Source organism: Dendropsophus ebraccatus, chromosome 15, assembly GCF_027789765.1.
Source record: "Dendropsophus ebraccatus isolate aDenEbr1 chromosome 15, aDenEbr1.pat, whole genome shotgun sequence".
Lineage (NCBI taxonomy): Eukaryota > Metazoa > Chordata > Amphibia > Anura > Hylidae > Dendropsophus > Dendropsophus ebraccatus.
Genome location: NC_091468.1, coordinates 54713793 through 54726778, shown reverse-complemented (window position 1 = coordinate 54726778; position 12986 = coordinate 54713793). Strand labels below are relative to the sequence as shown.

General features: G+C 43.7%; 2 protein-coding genes across 3 annotated transcripts in view; both read right to left on the bottom strand.

Annotated features, from left to right (window-relative positions):
- Positions 1 to 755: 755 nt before the first annotated feature.
- On the bottom strand, positions 756 to 2529 carry LOC138773976 (uncharacterized). Its single transcript, XM_069954499.1, has 2 exons — positions 2476 to 2529; positions 756 to 2400 (listed from the first exon to the last, which is right to left on the bottom strand). The coding sequence occupies exons 1-2, from the start codon at positions 2524 to 2526 to the stop codon at positions 1138 to 1140; spliced, it is 1314 nt and encodes a 437-aa protein (XP_069810600.1). The 5' UTR covers positions 2527 to 2529; the 3' UTR covers positions 756 to 1137.
- A 1119-nt stretch (positions 2530 to 3648) lies between these two features.
- Positions 3649 to 12986, bottom strand: part of PPP3R1 (protein phosphatase 3 regulatory subunit B, alpha) — a 74050-nt gene continuing 64712 nt past the window's right edge. For both annotated transcript variants that reach the window (XM_069954615.1, XM_069954616.1), the window contains 3 exons: positions 11716 to 11775; positions 10864 to 11048; positions 3649 to 5694 (listed from right to left, as the gene is read on the bottom strand). In XM_069954615.1, coding sequence (XP_069810716.1) covers positions 5647 to 5694; positions 10864 to 11048; positions 11716 to 11775 — 293 coding nt within the window. In that variant the 3' untranslated portion in view covers positions 3649 to 5646. The remainder of the gene's footprint in view (positions 5695 to 10863; positions 11049 to 11715; positions 11776 to 12986) is intronic.

The window sequence follows — 12986 nt, the reverse complement described above, 5'->3', positions numbered from 1 at the left end:
GCTCCCCACCCCCATTGGCTGGCGTCTGTCGTCAGGGTTACCGTCTGAAGAGGGGACCAGCGAAGTCCTTTTATTAGATTTTTTTCGTCTAACCACCATTTCATCGACCGCTTTATCTGTGTTGACACTGGCATCTTTGCATCTAGGTGCGACTGAAGACGGTCCCAGGTTTTCAGGATTTGGGTTTGCAGAATGCGTGAGTGACTCTGGCACCACGGTACTGCCGACATGCATGATGTCATGGAGCCGAGAATGGACATTGCCTCCCGGACCGTTGTTGTTGTCTTCCTGGCAAACTTCCTGAATTTGTCCAGAAGAGTTTGTACCTTGTCCTGGGGAAGAAAGGTCACCTGTCTTTCCGTATCTAGTATCATGCCCAGAAATTTTTTCCTGTGGGCTGGGGTCAGATCCGATTTTTGAACGTTCACAATCCAGCCTAAATCTTGGAGAGAGGAAATGGTCAAAACAATGTGTGCATTCAGTTGTTCTTTGGATTGAGCAACAATAAGTAGGTCGTCTAAATAAGGAATTATCATTACGCCTTTTACCCTGAGATAGGCTATCACTTCCACCATCACCTTCGTGAATATCCGGGGGGCAGAGGCTATTCCGAATGGGAGTGCATTGAATTGGAAGTGATGAGTGGTATTGTTGTGTATCAGAGCGAATCTTAGGTATTTTTGATGGTTCTCGTAGATGGGGACATGAAAGTAAGCGTCTTTCAAGTCTATTGTGGCTAGCCAAGCTCCCTTGGATATTAATGGAATTGCTGTTTTTAGAGTTTCCATTTTGAATCTCTTGTAGGCTATTACTCGGTTTAGAGGCTTGAGGTTTATGATTGTCCTGAAAGCTCCATTTGATTTCTGGACTAGAAATAACCGGGAGTAATGGCCTTGACCCTGTTGGGAGGGGGGAACTGGAACAACAGCTTCCAACGAGAGAAGTTCTAATACGCCTAGCCACAGACGGGTGTTCAATAGGTCTGAGTCGAGATTGGTTGTGCAGAATCTCGGAGGAGGGAGGTCTGAAAACTCTATCTTGTAACCTTTCTCTATTGTTGACAATATGAAAGGATTTGATGTTATATTCTCCCACAGGTGAACGAAATGGGAGAGCCTCCCTCCTACCGGGATCGAGTCATTGTTTTTTGTCTGCGGGTTTGGGATTGAGCATGAACTCTCTCCCTTTGCCGCCCTTGGGGTAGCTCCATCTCCCAGATTTCCCTTTTCCTCTATAAGAGGGGGTGGTATTCTGCCTATAGGGACGAAAATTCTGTTTACCTTTAGGTGTCTTCTCTTTAGGAAAATCCTTTTTCCTGTCCGCCGCTTTCTCCAGGATGGAATCGAGAACTGATCCGAACACTAGAGATCCTTCGAAGGGAATGGCACACAATTTAGTTTTAGAGAGGTTATCACCTTCCCAGCTTTTTAGCCAGAGTGCCCTCCTAACAGAGTTGGTGAGGGCTACATTTTTTGCTGCGAAGCGGACAGATTCTGCTGAAACGTCCACCAGAAATGCTGTGGCCAGTTTCAGCATAGGTACAGACTTAAGCAAATCTTCTCTAGAGGACTTATTACGGAGATGATTTTCCAGTTCCTCCAACCATACAAACAGAGATCGGGCAGCACTGGTAGCGGCTATATTAGGATTTAGCGCAGCAGCGGCAGAATCCCATGACTTACGCAGCAAACCGTCCATTTTCCTATCTATGGGGTCTTTAAGCTGCGAGGCATCTTCAAAGGGGAGGGAGGTTTTCTTTACCACTTTAGCTACTTGGATATCAATCTTTGGTGACTCCGACCAGAGGTTGACATCTGTCTCATCAAAGGGGAATCTCGACCTAAATTCCTTAGGTATTTGCAATCTTCTTTCAGGGTCACGCCACTCGTCTAGAATCATATCTTTGATGTTACTATGAATGGGGAACACACGCTTTTTCCTAGGCTTAAGACCCGCAAACATCTCGTCCTGTTTATTTAGAGACTCCTGGATTTCTTTGATATCCATAGTATTTCTGATTGCGTTTAATAAGATATCTGTATCCTCAGCCGAGAAATAGTATCTTTTAGGTTCTTCCAATGTCTCAGGGACAACTACGGTTTGTTCCTCACCGGATTTGTCACCCGAAGACAGAGGCTGTTCATCGGAGTCAGAATCAGAAATAATACGTCTATGTTTCTTAGGAGGTGGCTCAGGCGACTCAGACCTGTCTTTGGTCAGGGCAGCAGAAACTGTGGCTTTCACCTCTTGATTAATCATTTTTCGGAGTTCCTCAACTAGGGAAGGGGACTCCTGTCTCACAATATTGGATGTACATCCTGGACAGAGAGGTTTAACATATCCTTCAGACAATTTGTCTTTGCAGATAACACATCTCCGTGTATGTGGCTCCTTGTCTCCCTAAGGAGAGAAGGAAGCCATTACTGATAGGTACACAAAGTAAGCAAGTGGACCCCCTAAGGGTTAGCTACTCACATTGCTGGCAGAGGCGGCCTGCTCCACAGATTCAGAGCGGAGGGCGTCCATAGTGCTAGAGGCAAAGAGACCGAATGACTATAAGTCTTACCTTATATATGATTGTCAGACCTCAGACCAGCTTGTAATTGGCGCCCTGTGGCGCAAGCACGCCCTCCGGAGACCCCACGCTGACCCAGCGATTTCCCGGTGGTCGGCGCCATCTTGGGGGCGGAGCTTCCGGTCCCAGCATGCATCGCGCCCTGCGCGTGACGTCAGACGCCACGCTCACCCCGGGACCGGAAGAGGCCAGGGGAAGACACACTCGTGGTCCCGCGGCCCGGCAATGGAGTCGCAGCACTCCCTCCCCGCTGCTTAGACTCCGAGAGCGCGGCAGCGAGGAGAAGATGGGACCGGGAGGCACAGATTCCGCGCGACCCAGTGCAGACTGTGGAGGAGACCTGGGGACCCGGCCAGATGCCCCCCGCCTGCCTGACCGCCACTTCAGACCCTGATCCCGCTGTCAGCCCCAGGACCAGGAGGAGGTAGGACCTCACGTGCTATGTCCTGATAGGAACAGGAAAACACTGAGGGTGAGATGGGGAGGGGCCCTTTTTAACCTCTCGTGCTTCCTGTTCCTATTAGGACTAATGGCATTCAATCTCCAGGTGGTGCTGTCATGACTGGACGGTCTGAAAACACCACTTTCTGCAGGACATGCAACAGCTGGTAAGTATGGGAAGACTTGAGATTTTCAAATAGATGTAAGTTACAAATCTATATAACTTTCTGACACCAGTTGGTTTGAAAGTAAAAATTTTTTCGCTGGACAACCCCTTTAACCCCCAGCTGGAGCATATTTTACCTGCTCCAAGCTCCGGGGCTCCCGACATCTGAATATCCTGCTCAGCCAATCAGTGGCTGCGGTGGGGCAGCACACTGATTGGCTGAGCAGGACGTCCAGCCAGGAGCCCCCGAAGCAAGCTGGAGCGTGTACCCAGTATAATGGATGACAATCCCACTGCGAGTATGGATTCTCATAGAAACTAACAGGCAAGGAATCCGCAGCGGATCAGATACGTGTGAATCTGGCCTAAAAGACGACAAGACCAATAAGTGATATCTGAACCAATAGCACAAAAAGTAAAATAGTTGCTTCTGGACATGTACAGTAAGGGGAGACCAGACACTGAGTAACAAGATCCATTTCTTTATTCATACAGTATGAAGAAGTCTAATTTCCTACAATTTATATAGCATGCAGAGGGAAAAAAAAAGAAACATTCAACAATAAACCATTTCCCCACGCAAACTTAAAAAAAAAAAAAATCTCCAATAAGGAAATGATTGCTATTTTAACGTCAGCCAAGATATGCACAAGTATTAGAAATAGAAAGCATATGCTAAAAGGTTTAACACAATGTATGTACAAAGAAAAAAAAAAAAAAAAATTCACAAAAAGACTATATCTCCCCCTTGAAGCAGAGCACATGGCAGCTGACACTGGAACAGAAGACCACTGGCTGGGATAAATGAACCACAGACTGATCCAGAGGAACGAGAAGAAGAAGAAAAAAAAAAAAACCTACATGAAGTGGAGATTTTTTTATTTTTATTTTTTTTTTATTTTTTTCGATTGTTAACATCAACATGTACCAAAGTTTGGCAACATTTCTTTTTTTTATATTTATATATATATTTATATATAATGCAAATTATGTAAACAAGAGGAACATTTCAAATCGATCTACATGCAAAACTCCATGTCATGCAAGGACACCAAGCACCTTGATTTCTCTCGCACAGACAGAGCCCATGATGTGCAGCACTCAGTTGAAGGAACAGCTATGGCAGGCAGAATCCCCCCACCCCCACTCATTTTTTTTTTTTTTTAGTAATTCACCAGACCCGATATAAAACTACCATGGATATGCTTAAAAAAACAAACAAAAAAAAAAAGCGTGTATATAGGTGTGTGTAATATATGCAGCCAATAGTACCACAGCAGAAAAAGGAGAGGCGAGTTTCCAGAAAAAGAGAAGGAAAAAAATAAATTCTCGCTACTTTTATATCACACGATGTAGTAAATAAGGACAAATGTTATAGTTTCATATCACATGAAGGATTACACAGAAAAAATAAAAATATCCTCTCCTATAACCAATATACATATATCGATTTAAATATTACCAGTCATGCTGCCTGCAGTAGTTTGTTCTATTCAATCGATGGGAGTGAGAGAAGGATCGATACCGAATTCACCGCCTTGACTATTGTCGATTTTGCATACGTTAAAAAAGAAAAGGAACAGGTCCCTGCGGCCGCTGCACTGACGGAACAATGTGTGGGGTAGTGGCTTTGCTCCAGTAACTACGTAAAGCAGGTTCTCTGCATTATAAAGGGTTCTTCACTTGGCAGTAACATTCGACTACGTTTCAAGAAGCAAGAGACACAGTCCCTGGTAATATATTAACATGTATAAATTAAACATACAAATTTCCTGTCTTTAAAAAAAAAAAAAAAAAGTGTAAAGTAGATTAACAGGATGCAACTGGGTTGATCAACCTGGTAATGTACAAAAAAAAAAAAAACCTCAAGGAAAAAAAAAAAAATTATATCACAAGAAACAATACACATTGACCAGACACCCAGCAGAAAGTATACATTCCTCTACTATATATATATAAAACTGTGTGAAATAAAAGTAAGGATTTCGATTTTCGGTATTGAACGGCTTATGTTCTGCTTGGCACTTTTTTTTTTTCTTTTTTTACGCTAGGTTTGTTTGTTTTCTTTACTCAAGTAACTTAAGTTAAAGCCCCCACCTACTGACTACATAGAAAGCTATTTATATACTCCTTGTTATAAAAGATGAAGGGAAAAAAAAAACCTAAACAAAAAAAATAAATAAAAGAGGAAAAAAAAGCCAACTCCCTTCTTTTTCTCCATCAAGCCGATATGCTCTTCCCCATTGTGCTGTCCTTCAGACTATAAAGTGCTACACTGAGTTATTGAGAGAATTTAAAAAGTTCAATAACACTTAGGTTGGCTTCATGAGGCTCATGTTGGAAAATGTGGCTTCACAGAGAAAAATACTTCCATTTAAAATACACAGAGAGCGTTGCTGGACGTCTTGAGCAGATCTTCAGAGATGGAGAAGAAAGCAGAAGTGTTGGGTGTTGCTCGGAGGAGTCACACGTCAACCACCATCTTTTTGTGGATATCTAAACCTCCTACCACCTGAAAAGAGGAAGGACAACAATATCATCTGGTGGCACAAGAGAAAAAGATTACAAATAGTCGTAGCAAAAACAGAAAAGAAAATGATAAAGCATAATATGGAACCACCATAATATGTCACGACCCGACCCCCAGAGCTGTGCGGGCTGTGGCTGCTGGAGAGGATGATGGCAAAGGGATGCTCAGTGTCCCTCCAGTGCCCTGTGTCCCTCAGTGTCCCCCTGTCTTCATCCTCTCCAGCAGCCACAGCCCGCACAGCTCTGGGAGTCGGGAAGTGACATCACCATGTTATCCAGGAAGTGACATCACCATGTTATCCAGGAAGTGACATCACCATGTTATCCAGGAAGTGACATCACCATGTTATCCAGGACGTGACATCACCATGTTATCCAGGAAGTGAAGCCTTGATGCAATAGTAAGTGCAGGGAAAAAAGCACTTTATATAATTTCCTGTAATAAGTGTATATTGGTGATTTGTATAACTTTTGGGGGGCAATACAATACTGTAATAAAATTTTTTGCCAAGCTTCTCCTTTAGGGTACGTTCACACTTACCGGATCCGCAGCTGATTTTCACTTAAATAACTGAACACAGCATCAAATCTGCACCAACAAATCTGCTGTGGATCTGCTGCAGATCTGCTGTGGATCCTGTAGGTGTGAACGCACCCTTAAGGAGGATTAGGAAACAAAGGAAGATTTTAGGGATGCACCTATGTGCTGGCGAAAAAGTGTAGTGATTCTGCACCATCATGTATATACAATCAGTTGCAACAAATTTGCACGTGTACACATATACCCTATGGGTATATTTATACAAGCAGAATCTGCAGAGGATCCTGTATGTGTAAATGCACTCATACATACATTACAAAAAATAAAAATAAAGTTAGACAGTTTGCACAACTCCCATTGACGCTGATGGTTGTTGTACATTTTTTTTTTGCAAAACTCCCATTAATGTCAACGGGAAATACATAAATCGTGCAACTTGACCGAATTATATTTAGTCAGAATTTAAACCCCCAGTCGTCCCGCTACGTGCACGCTACGATATGTAATATGTTTATTTATTTTATGTTTATTTTTTTTATATTTTTATTTTATAATGGGCAATTCAACTTTTATTGGGGGGGGGGGGGGGGTAATAAGGGTTTTTTTAAAACTTTTTTTTTTACTAAACTTTTTTTTTTTTAACTTTTTTTTCCCCACAGTAAAACATGCAATCATGCATGTACTAATATATGCTATGCCAAAGCATAGATCAGTGTTATCAGCGATCAATGCATAGAGCCTGCCTGAGAGTAGACTCTATGCATAGAACGCCGAACCGACAGGATGGAGGTAAGAAGCTTACCCCCGCCCATCGGTACATGTGATCGCTGCGGGGGTTCCGATCACTCAGTTGAAGATGCTTGTTCTGTCACTGAGTACCTTAAACGCAGCGATCACTATAGATCGCAGCGTTTAAGGGGTTAATGAGACGCAGCTGTCTCTCATTACCTCCAGGCCCGGACACACTGACGTGTGCGAGACTGCTCTCACTGCAGCAGTCCCGCACACATCAAACCCCTTCAGTGTCAGGAACGTGCATATACGTCCCTGCTGCACTTGGTATGTGTAGCAGGAACGTATATCTACCTATTGCTGGCGTGAAGGGGTTAAATTGGTAAGGATCAGAAACCAGACATCCCCACCAATGATTTATGTGCTCATCCTTACATTGTCCTTGCACCCTAGGGCAGGGGTAGGGAACCTTGGCTCTCCAGCTGTTGCAAAACTACAACTTCCATCAGGTCTAGACAGCCAAAGCTAAAGGAATGATGGGAGTTGTAGTTTTGCAACAGCTGGAGAGCAAGGGTTCCCTACCCCTGTCCTAGTGAGTGGGGCAATGCTAGTACAACAGTTTCAAAGCTTAACACTGAAGGAAAGGGAGCATACTTACCAGTAGTAATGTCCCTTCTAAAAGCCGAATGGCAGGGAATGGGGGGGGGGGGGGGGGGGGGGGGAATCAGACCCCCTGCTAATCTAATATTGATGGCCTACCCTCAGGATAGGCTGCTGGATAAGCCCTTTAGGCATAAACTAGCCCAGAATAAGCCAGGAAAGCCACCATAAATTACTGGACAAATATATTCTTCTAATCATAAGACTCTACCAAATAAAGTAAAGCTTATGTATTGATGCTCCATTTACTATAATGCTGGCACATTGGTGAGAGTGCAGTGTCTGGTCCCTGGTAGATAATAAGGGCACAATGTTCTGAGCTCTGACCTGAATTGCTTTACAGTAATAAGGAAATCCCACTGCTCAGAACTTTGCGAATGTCCTTGTCTAATCTGGTTTCCCAAGGAAAGATGTATCGACTCCAAAAAGTAAAAGGCAGAGGGCGTCACATTTCTTGAAGACGCATTACTTAAAGGAGTACTCCAACACGAGGTTAAAAAATAAAAATAAACAAACATTCTGTAAAAGCATTGCTTACCTGTCTGGCCCAGTTCTGAAACTACCGAAAATCCATTTGTTCTGGAGGACTAATGGTCCTTTTAGGGTGCGTTCACACGTACAGGATCCGCAGCAGATTTGATGGCCCAGATAAGATTCAAAGCAAATCTTCTGTGGATCCTAAACGTGCGAACGTACCCTAAGGGTCCATTTACACAGAAAGATTATCTGACAAATTATCTGCTAAAGATTTGAAGCCAAAGCCAGAAACAGACTATAAACAGATCAGGTCATTAAGGAAAGCCTGAGATTCCTCATCTTTTCAAATCCATATCCAATCCAATATCAGCGAACAACCAATTAATGCACTGCCATTAACCGCCATAAGACCGCCATTAACGATTTCTCGCTCGTCGCTTGATCATTAGCTGTATTTACGCAAGCAGATAATCGTTCAAATCTCTATCCTGCAGATTTGAATGATAATCACTCAGTGTAAAAGGGCCATTAGTTCTGTACATTGTGGTTGTACTTCCTGGTTGAGCAGTTGCTAAGTACTACAAGTTCCACAATGCATTGCCTTCCCTCAGCTGATCACAGTGCTCAACCCTACCCCATAGCTGTTGCAGAACATCTAGGCTGTGGCCACACATTGCAATTTCAGGCTATGTTCACACATGGTAAGAAACTGGCTGTTCCGTTACCTGGCCAGGTCACAGAACGGCCGGTGTCTGAGAAGATCCCAGCCGGAACTTATCTTCACTGCTGCAGAATTTGGATGCGGGCCCATTCGCGTGCTCCCGAATTCCCCGCTACTCACAATGGAGAGTGCGGCCTGACCACTCCATTGTATGCACTGACATGTCAGGCTCTTGGGGCACTGCTAGGGATCCCGGCCAGAATGTATACTATGGGGCTACTATGGGGGGGGATTTATGAAAGGGTGTAAATATACACCAGGTGTAAACTGCCCACAGCAACCAATCACAGCTCAGCTTTCAGCTCTGGTGAAATATAAGAGGAGCTGTGATTGGTTGCTGTGGGCAGTTTACACCTGGTGTATATTTACACACTTTCATACATTTTCCCCTATGTGTATACACTGCGGCCGGGATTCTTTAGAGGGTACCACTACGTAAGTTCCGTAGTAATCACGGCCGTTGTTATGACGGCCGTGATTATTACAAAACTTATGTAGTGGTAACATGGCCTCATTGAGTTGCTGAATTGTTTAATTGCAGTACTGTATCATTTCATTGTGGTCCCATCCACACAGCGCGCTGTATTCTCTACCTGTAACTCCGATTGGAATAAAGAATTTTTAAAATTTAATTTGGTCAGTGCTGCTTTTTTATCTCCCTAACATATTATGATCAAGCATCTTTTATCTTTGTAGGCTCTGATCCTCGCACTTTTTAGACACTGCAGTACTGCAATGAAACTTCAGCATATGTGTACATAGCCCTAATATCACTGCAGTCTTTTGCACAATGAGTGAATTTGCAGCAGCGGCTTCTGTCACTCCTTGCCTGCTCAGGTGTAGGCTGGAGAGGCTGGTCAGAGATGGTGAATCACTCGGGGGGGTGGGAGGCAAGATCCAGCCAAGCCTCCTGTAACATCAGGGGATGATGAGTTGTCACAGGAGAGAGGGAGAAGCTGGGGTCAATACAAATTGTGTATAGTAAGAGTGCGTTCACACGTACAGGATTTGCAGCATATTTGATGGTGCAGATTCAAAGCAAATGCAATCCAGGCCATCAAATCTGCTGCAGATTCAAATCTGCGCAATCAAATCTGCTGCGGATTCAAATCTGCGCCATCAAATCTGCTGCGGATTCAAATCTGCGCCATCAAATCTGCTGCGGATTCAAATCTGCGCCATCAAATCTGCTGCAGATTCAAATCTGCGCCATCAAATCTGCTGCAGATTCAAATCTGCGCCATCAAATCTGCTGCAGATTCAAATCTGCGCCATCAAATCTGCTGCGGATTCAAATCTGCGCCATCAAATCTGCTGCAGATTCAAATCTGCGCCATCAAATCTGCTGCAGATTCAAATCTGCACCATCAAATCTGCTGCAAATTCAAATCTGCTGCAGATTCAAATCTGCGCCATCAAATCTGCTGCAGATCCTGTACGTGTGAACGCACCCTAAAGAAAAAATTTCCTTGCACTCACCAAAGAAGCTTGAAGTTAAACTTTATTCCATCGTAAAGGCGGTGCAAACAGACCGACAGGACGCGTGTCGGTGTTGCACACCTTTCTCTGACAGCTGGGGAAGGCGTGCAATGCCGAAACGCGTCCTGCCGGTTTGTGTGCACCTCCTTTCACGATGGAATAAAATTTAATTGCACGCTACTTGGGTGAGTGCCAGGAAATCTTTTCTTTTGCCGACATACCTGCACACACTACACATTTTCTATTCCTTCCATTTCCTGTCAGTATTGAAGCACAGAAAAGGCGCGGCCGTTGTTACACGGACTTTTGGTAATAACATATTACAAAGTTATATATCTTGGGGCGATTTTAAAGACAGTTTTCTGATACTGGAGTGCAACTAAATCACTTAAGCCTGATCCTTGAAATCAGAGATGCTGCAAATTCCTGTGGAGAACATCTCTAGGATGGCAGCGCTCACTCATCGGCTGAGTGGGCAGGAGGCTTACGTCTAGGTTACTGCAGTAGGGGATAGAAACGGGCAGGACTTTAGTTCAACTTACAGCACAAAACTCTTCAAAAGATATTCTCCCGTCGCCATCTTTGTCTGCGTTGATAATCGTTTTGTCTACTATCTGCTGTAGCTGGGTGTCTTTGAGATTGTTTCCCACCATCATCTTCAATACTTGGAAAAGCTCGCCGTTGGAGATGTAGCCGTCCTTGTCCATGTCGTATATACGGAAAGCAACTGTAGAAAAACAAAGACTTGAAGTGACCGTGTACAACCCACATCTCTATGGTAGACAAAGGGAGGTACAGGAAATCACAGAGCGTCCGCTATATAACAAAGTGCCTCACACAAGTCCAGGTACTATATAATATATATACATATATACTTCAGTCTGGAGTGCACTCTAAGACCTGGTGCAGGAGTGCCAGCAACGGAAAGTGGATAAATGTCTCCTCTTCTATATATTCAAGAAGTCGCAGCACATCCAAATCGTGCAAAATTCAATGTATTTAATATATATATATATATATATATATATATATATATATATATATATATATACACACACACACATACATACATATATACACACACGCACATACATATACACACATATACACACAGCCATTGCTACATACAATACAGAATCCAGTTGTATAGGCCAAACCCAGAGCTTAGATGTTGTGTGCACCGCACCTTATGTCATTTATTTTACCTACAGCTATACAACATCATAAAAGCAGTAGGTGCCACATTACATTGCAAAACTATCTGCCCGACAACATACACAACCAATTTAAAAGGGTTCATCATTAAGGTCCTGTAGTTTTCAGTCTCTACTCATTTCCTATGGGTCTGCAGTGAGACAATATCACATGTAACATTGGCGTTTGTTAACACTTACACCTCAGTTTCTGTTCTTTGTCACCTTTAACACTGAACTGCGATACTCCTTCAATGAACTCTGCACAAACAAAAGAGAAAAAAGTTACATTAGTTGATACATGGATCAGTCTGCCATTTACAATACAGTTCTAATGCTCCAACTTAAAGGGGTATTCCATTCAAACACATTTTGATATGTTGCTGCCCAAGGTGAGACTAACAATTCATTCCATACTTTCTATCTATGTAGTCTCCTTCCCCCAGTTTTGAGCTACTGCTTTCTGCCGAAGACACAAAAATCTGTGTGTGAGTGCCTCTCTGTCTCCCCCTCCTCCCTTTTGAGACAGCTGATGTAAACAAGTCCCTATCTGCAACTTTGTAGAAAGTTTGTAATGTCAGAAGATTAATCACAGGGAGGTTCATAAGTAACTTGACCACAGAATAACCCTCCCAACATTACAAAGCAGCTACAAACTTGCAGATACAGCCTTCCAGATACTTGATACATCAGCCGTCTTGGAAAGAAGGGTGGGGGAGGGAGTGAGAATGGCTTACACACAATTTTTTGGGATTTTAGCAGAAAGCAGAAGCTCAGAACTGGGGGAAGGAGACTGAAAAGATAATATGGAATGAATTGTTAGTCTCATCATGGGCAGCAACATATGAAAAGTTATGTTTGAGAGGAATACCCCTTTACTGCAAAACCTGAGGACATCAGACGGCACTCCTCAGCCTAGGCATGCCACATTATCAGGGCTCCTTTCATATGTCCTGACTGACCCTTCATTTCACACAGGTGATAAAGAGAATGAGCTGAACTCTGGCTTTCCATAGAGTAGGTCAAAGTCCTGACCAACAAACCCCATGATCACAAGTTCCCAGAATTCAGCAAGACCTCTATACAGGGGTAGTACCCAATTCTTAAGACCCTTCGGCTCAGCTCCCAAACTCTTCCTGCAACACTACAATTCCCATCATGCCTCTTGATGTCAGGGCATGGTGGGAGATGTGGTTTTCCAATAGCCGGACAGCCACAGGTCGGGCAACATGGTGTCAACTGCGGTCGAGCACAGGTGTGAACTGCAGCCCTCCAGTTGCTGCAAAACTACAACTCCCATCATGCCATCCCATAAGAAAGCACAATGGGAGTTGTAGTGTTGTAACAGCTGGACTGCCACAGACTGGGGACAATCGCTCTACAGACTGGTCGAGGAGGTGATTGTTACACTAAACTGGTTGCTGACTGGCTGCCCACATGGAAGCTCCTGACACACATAAAGGCTTCCTTAT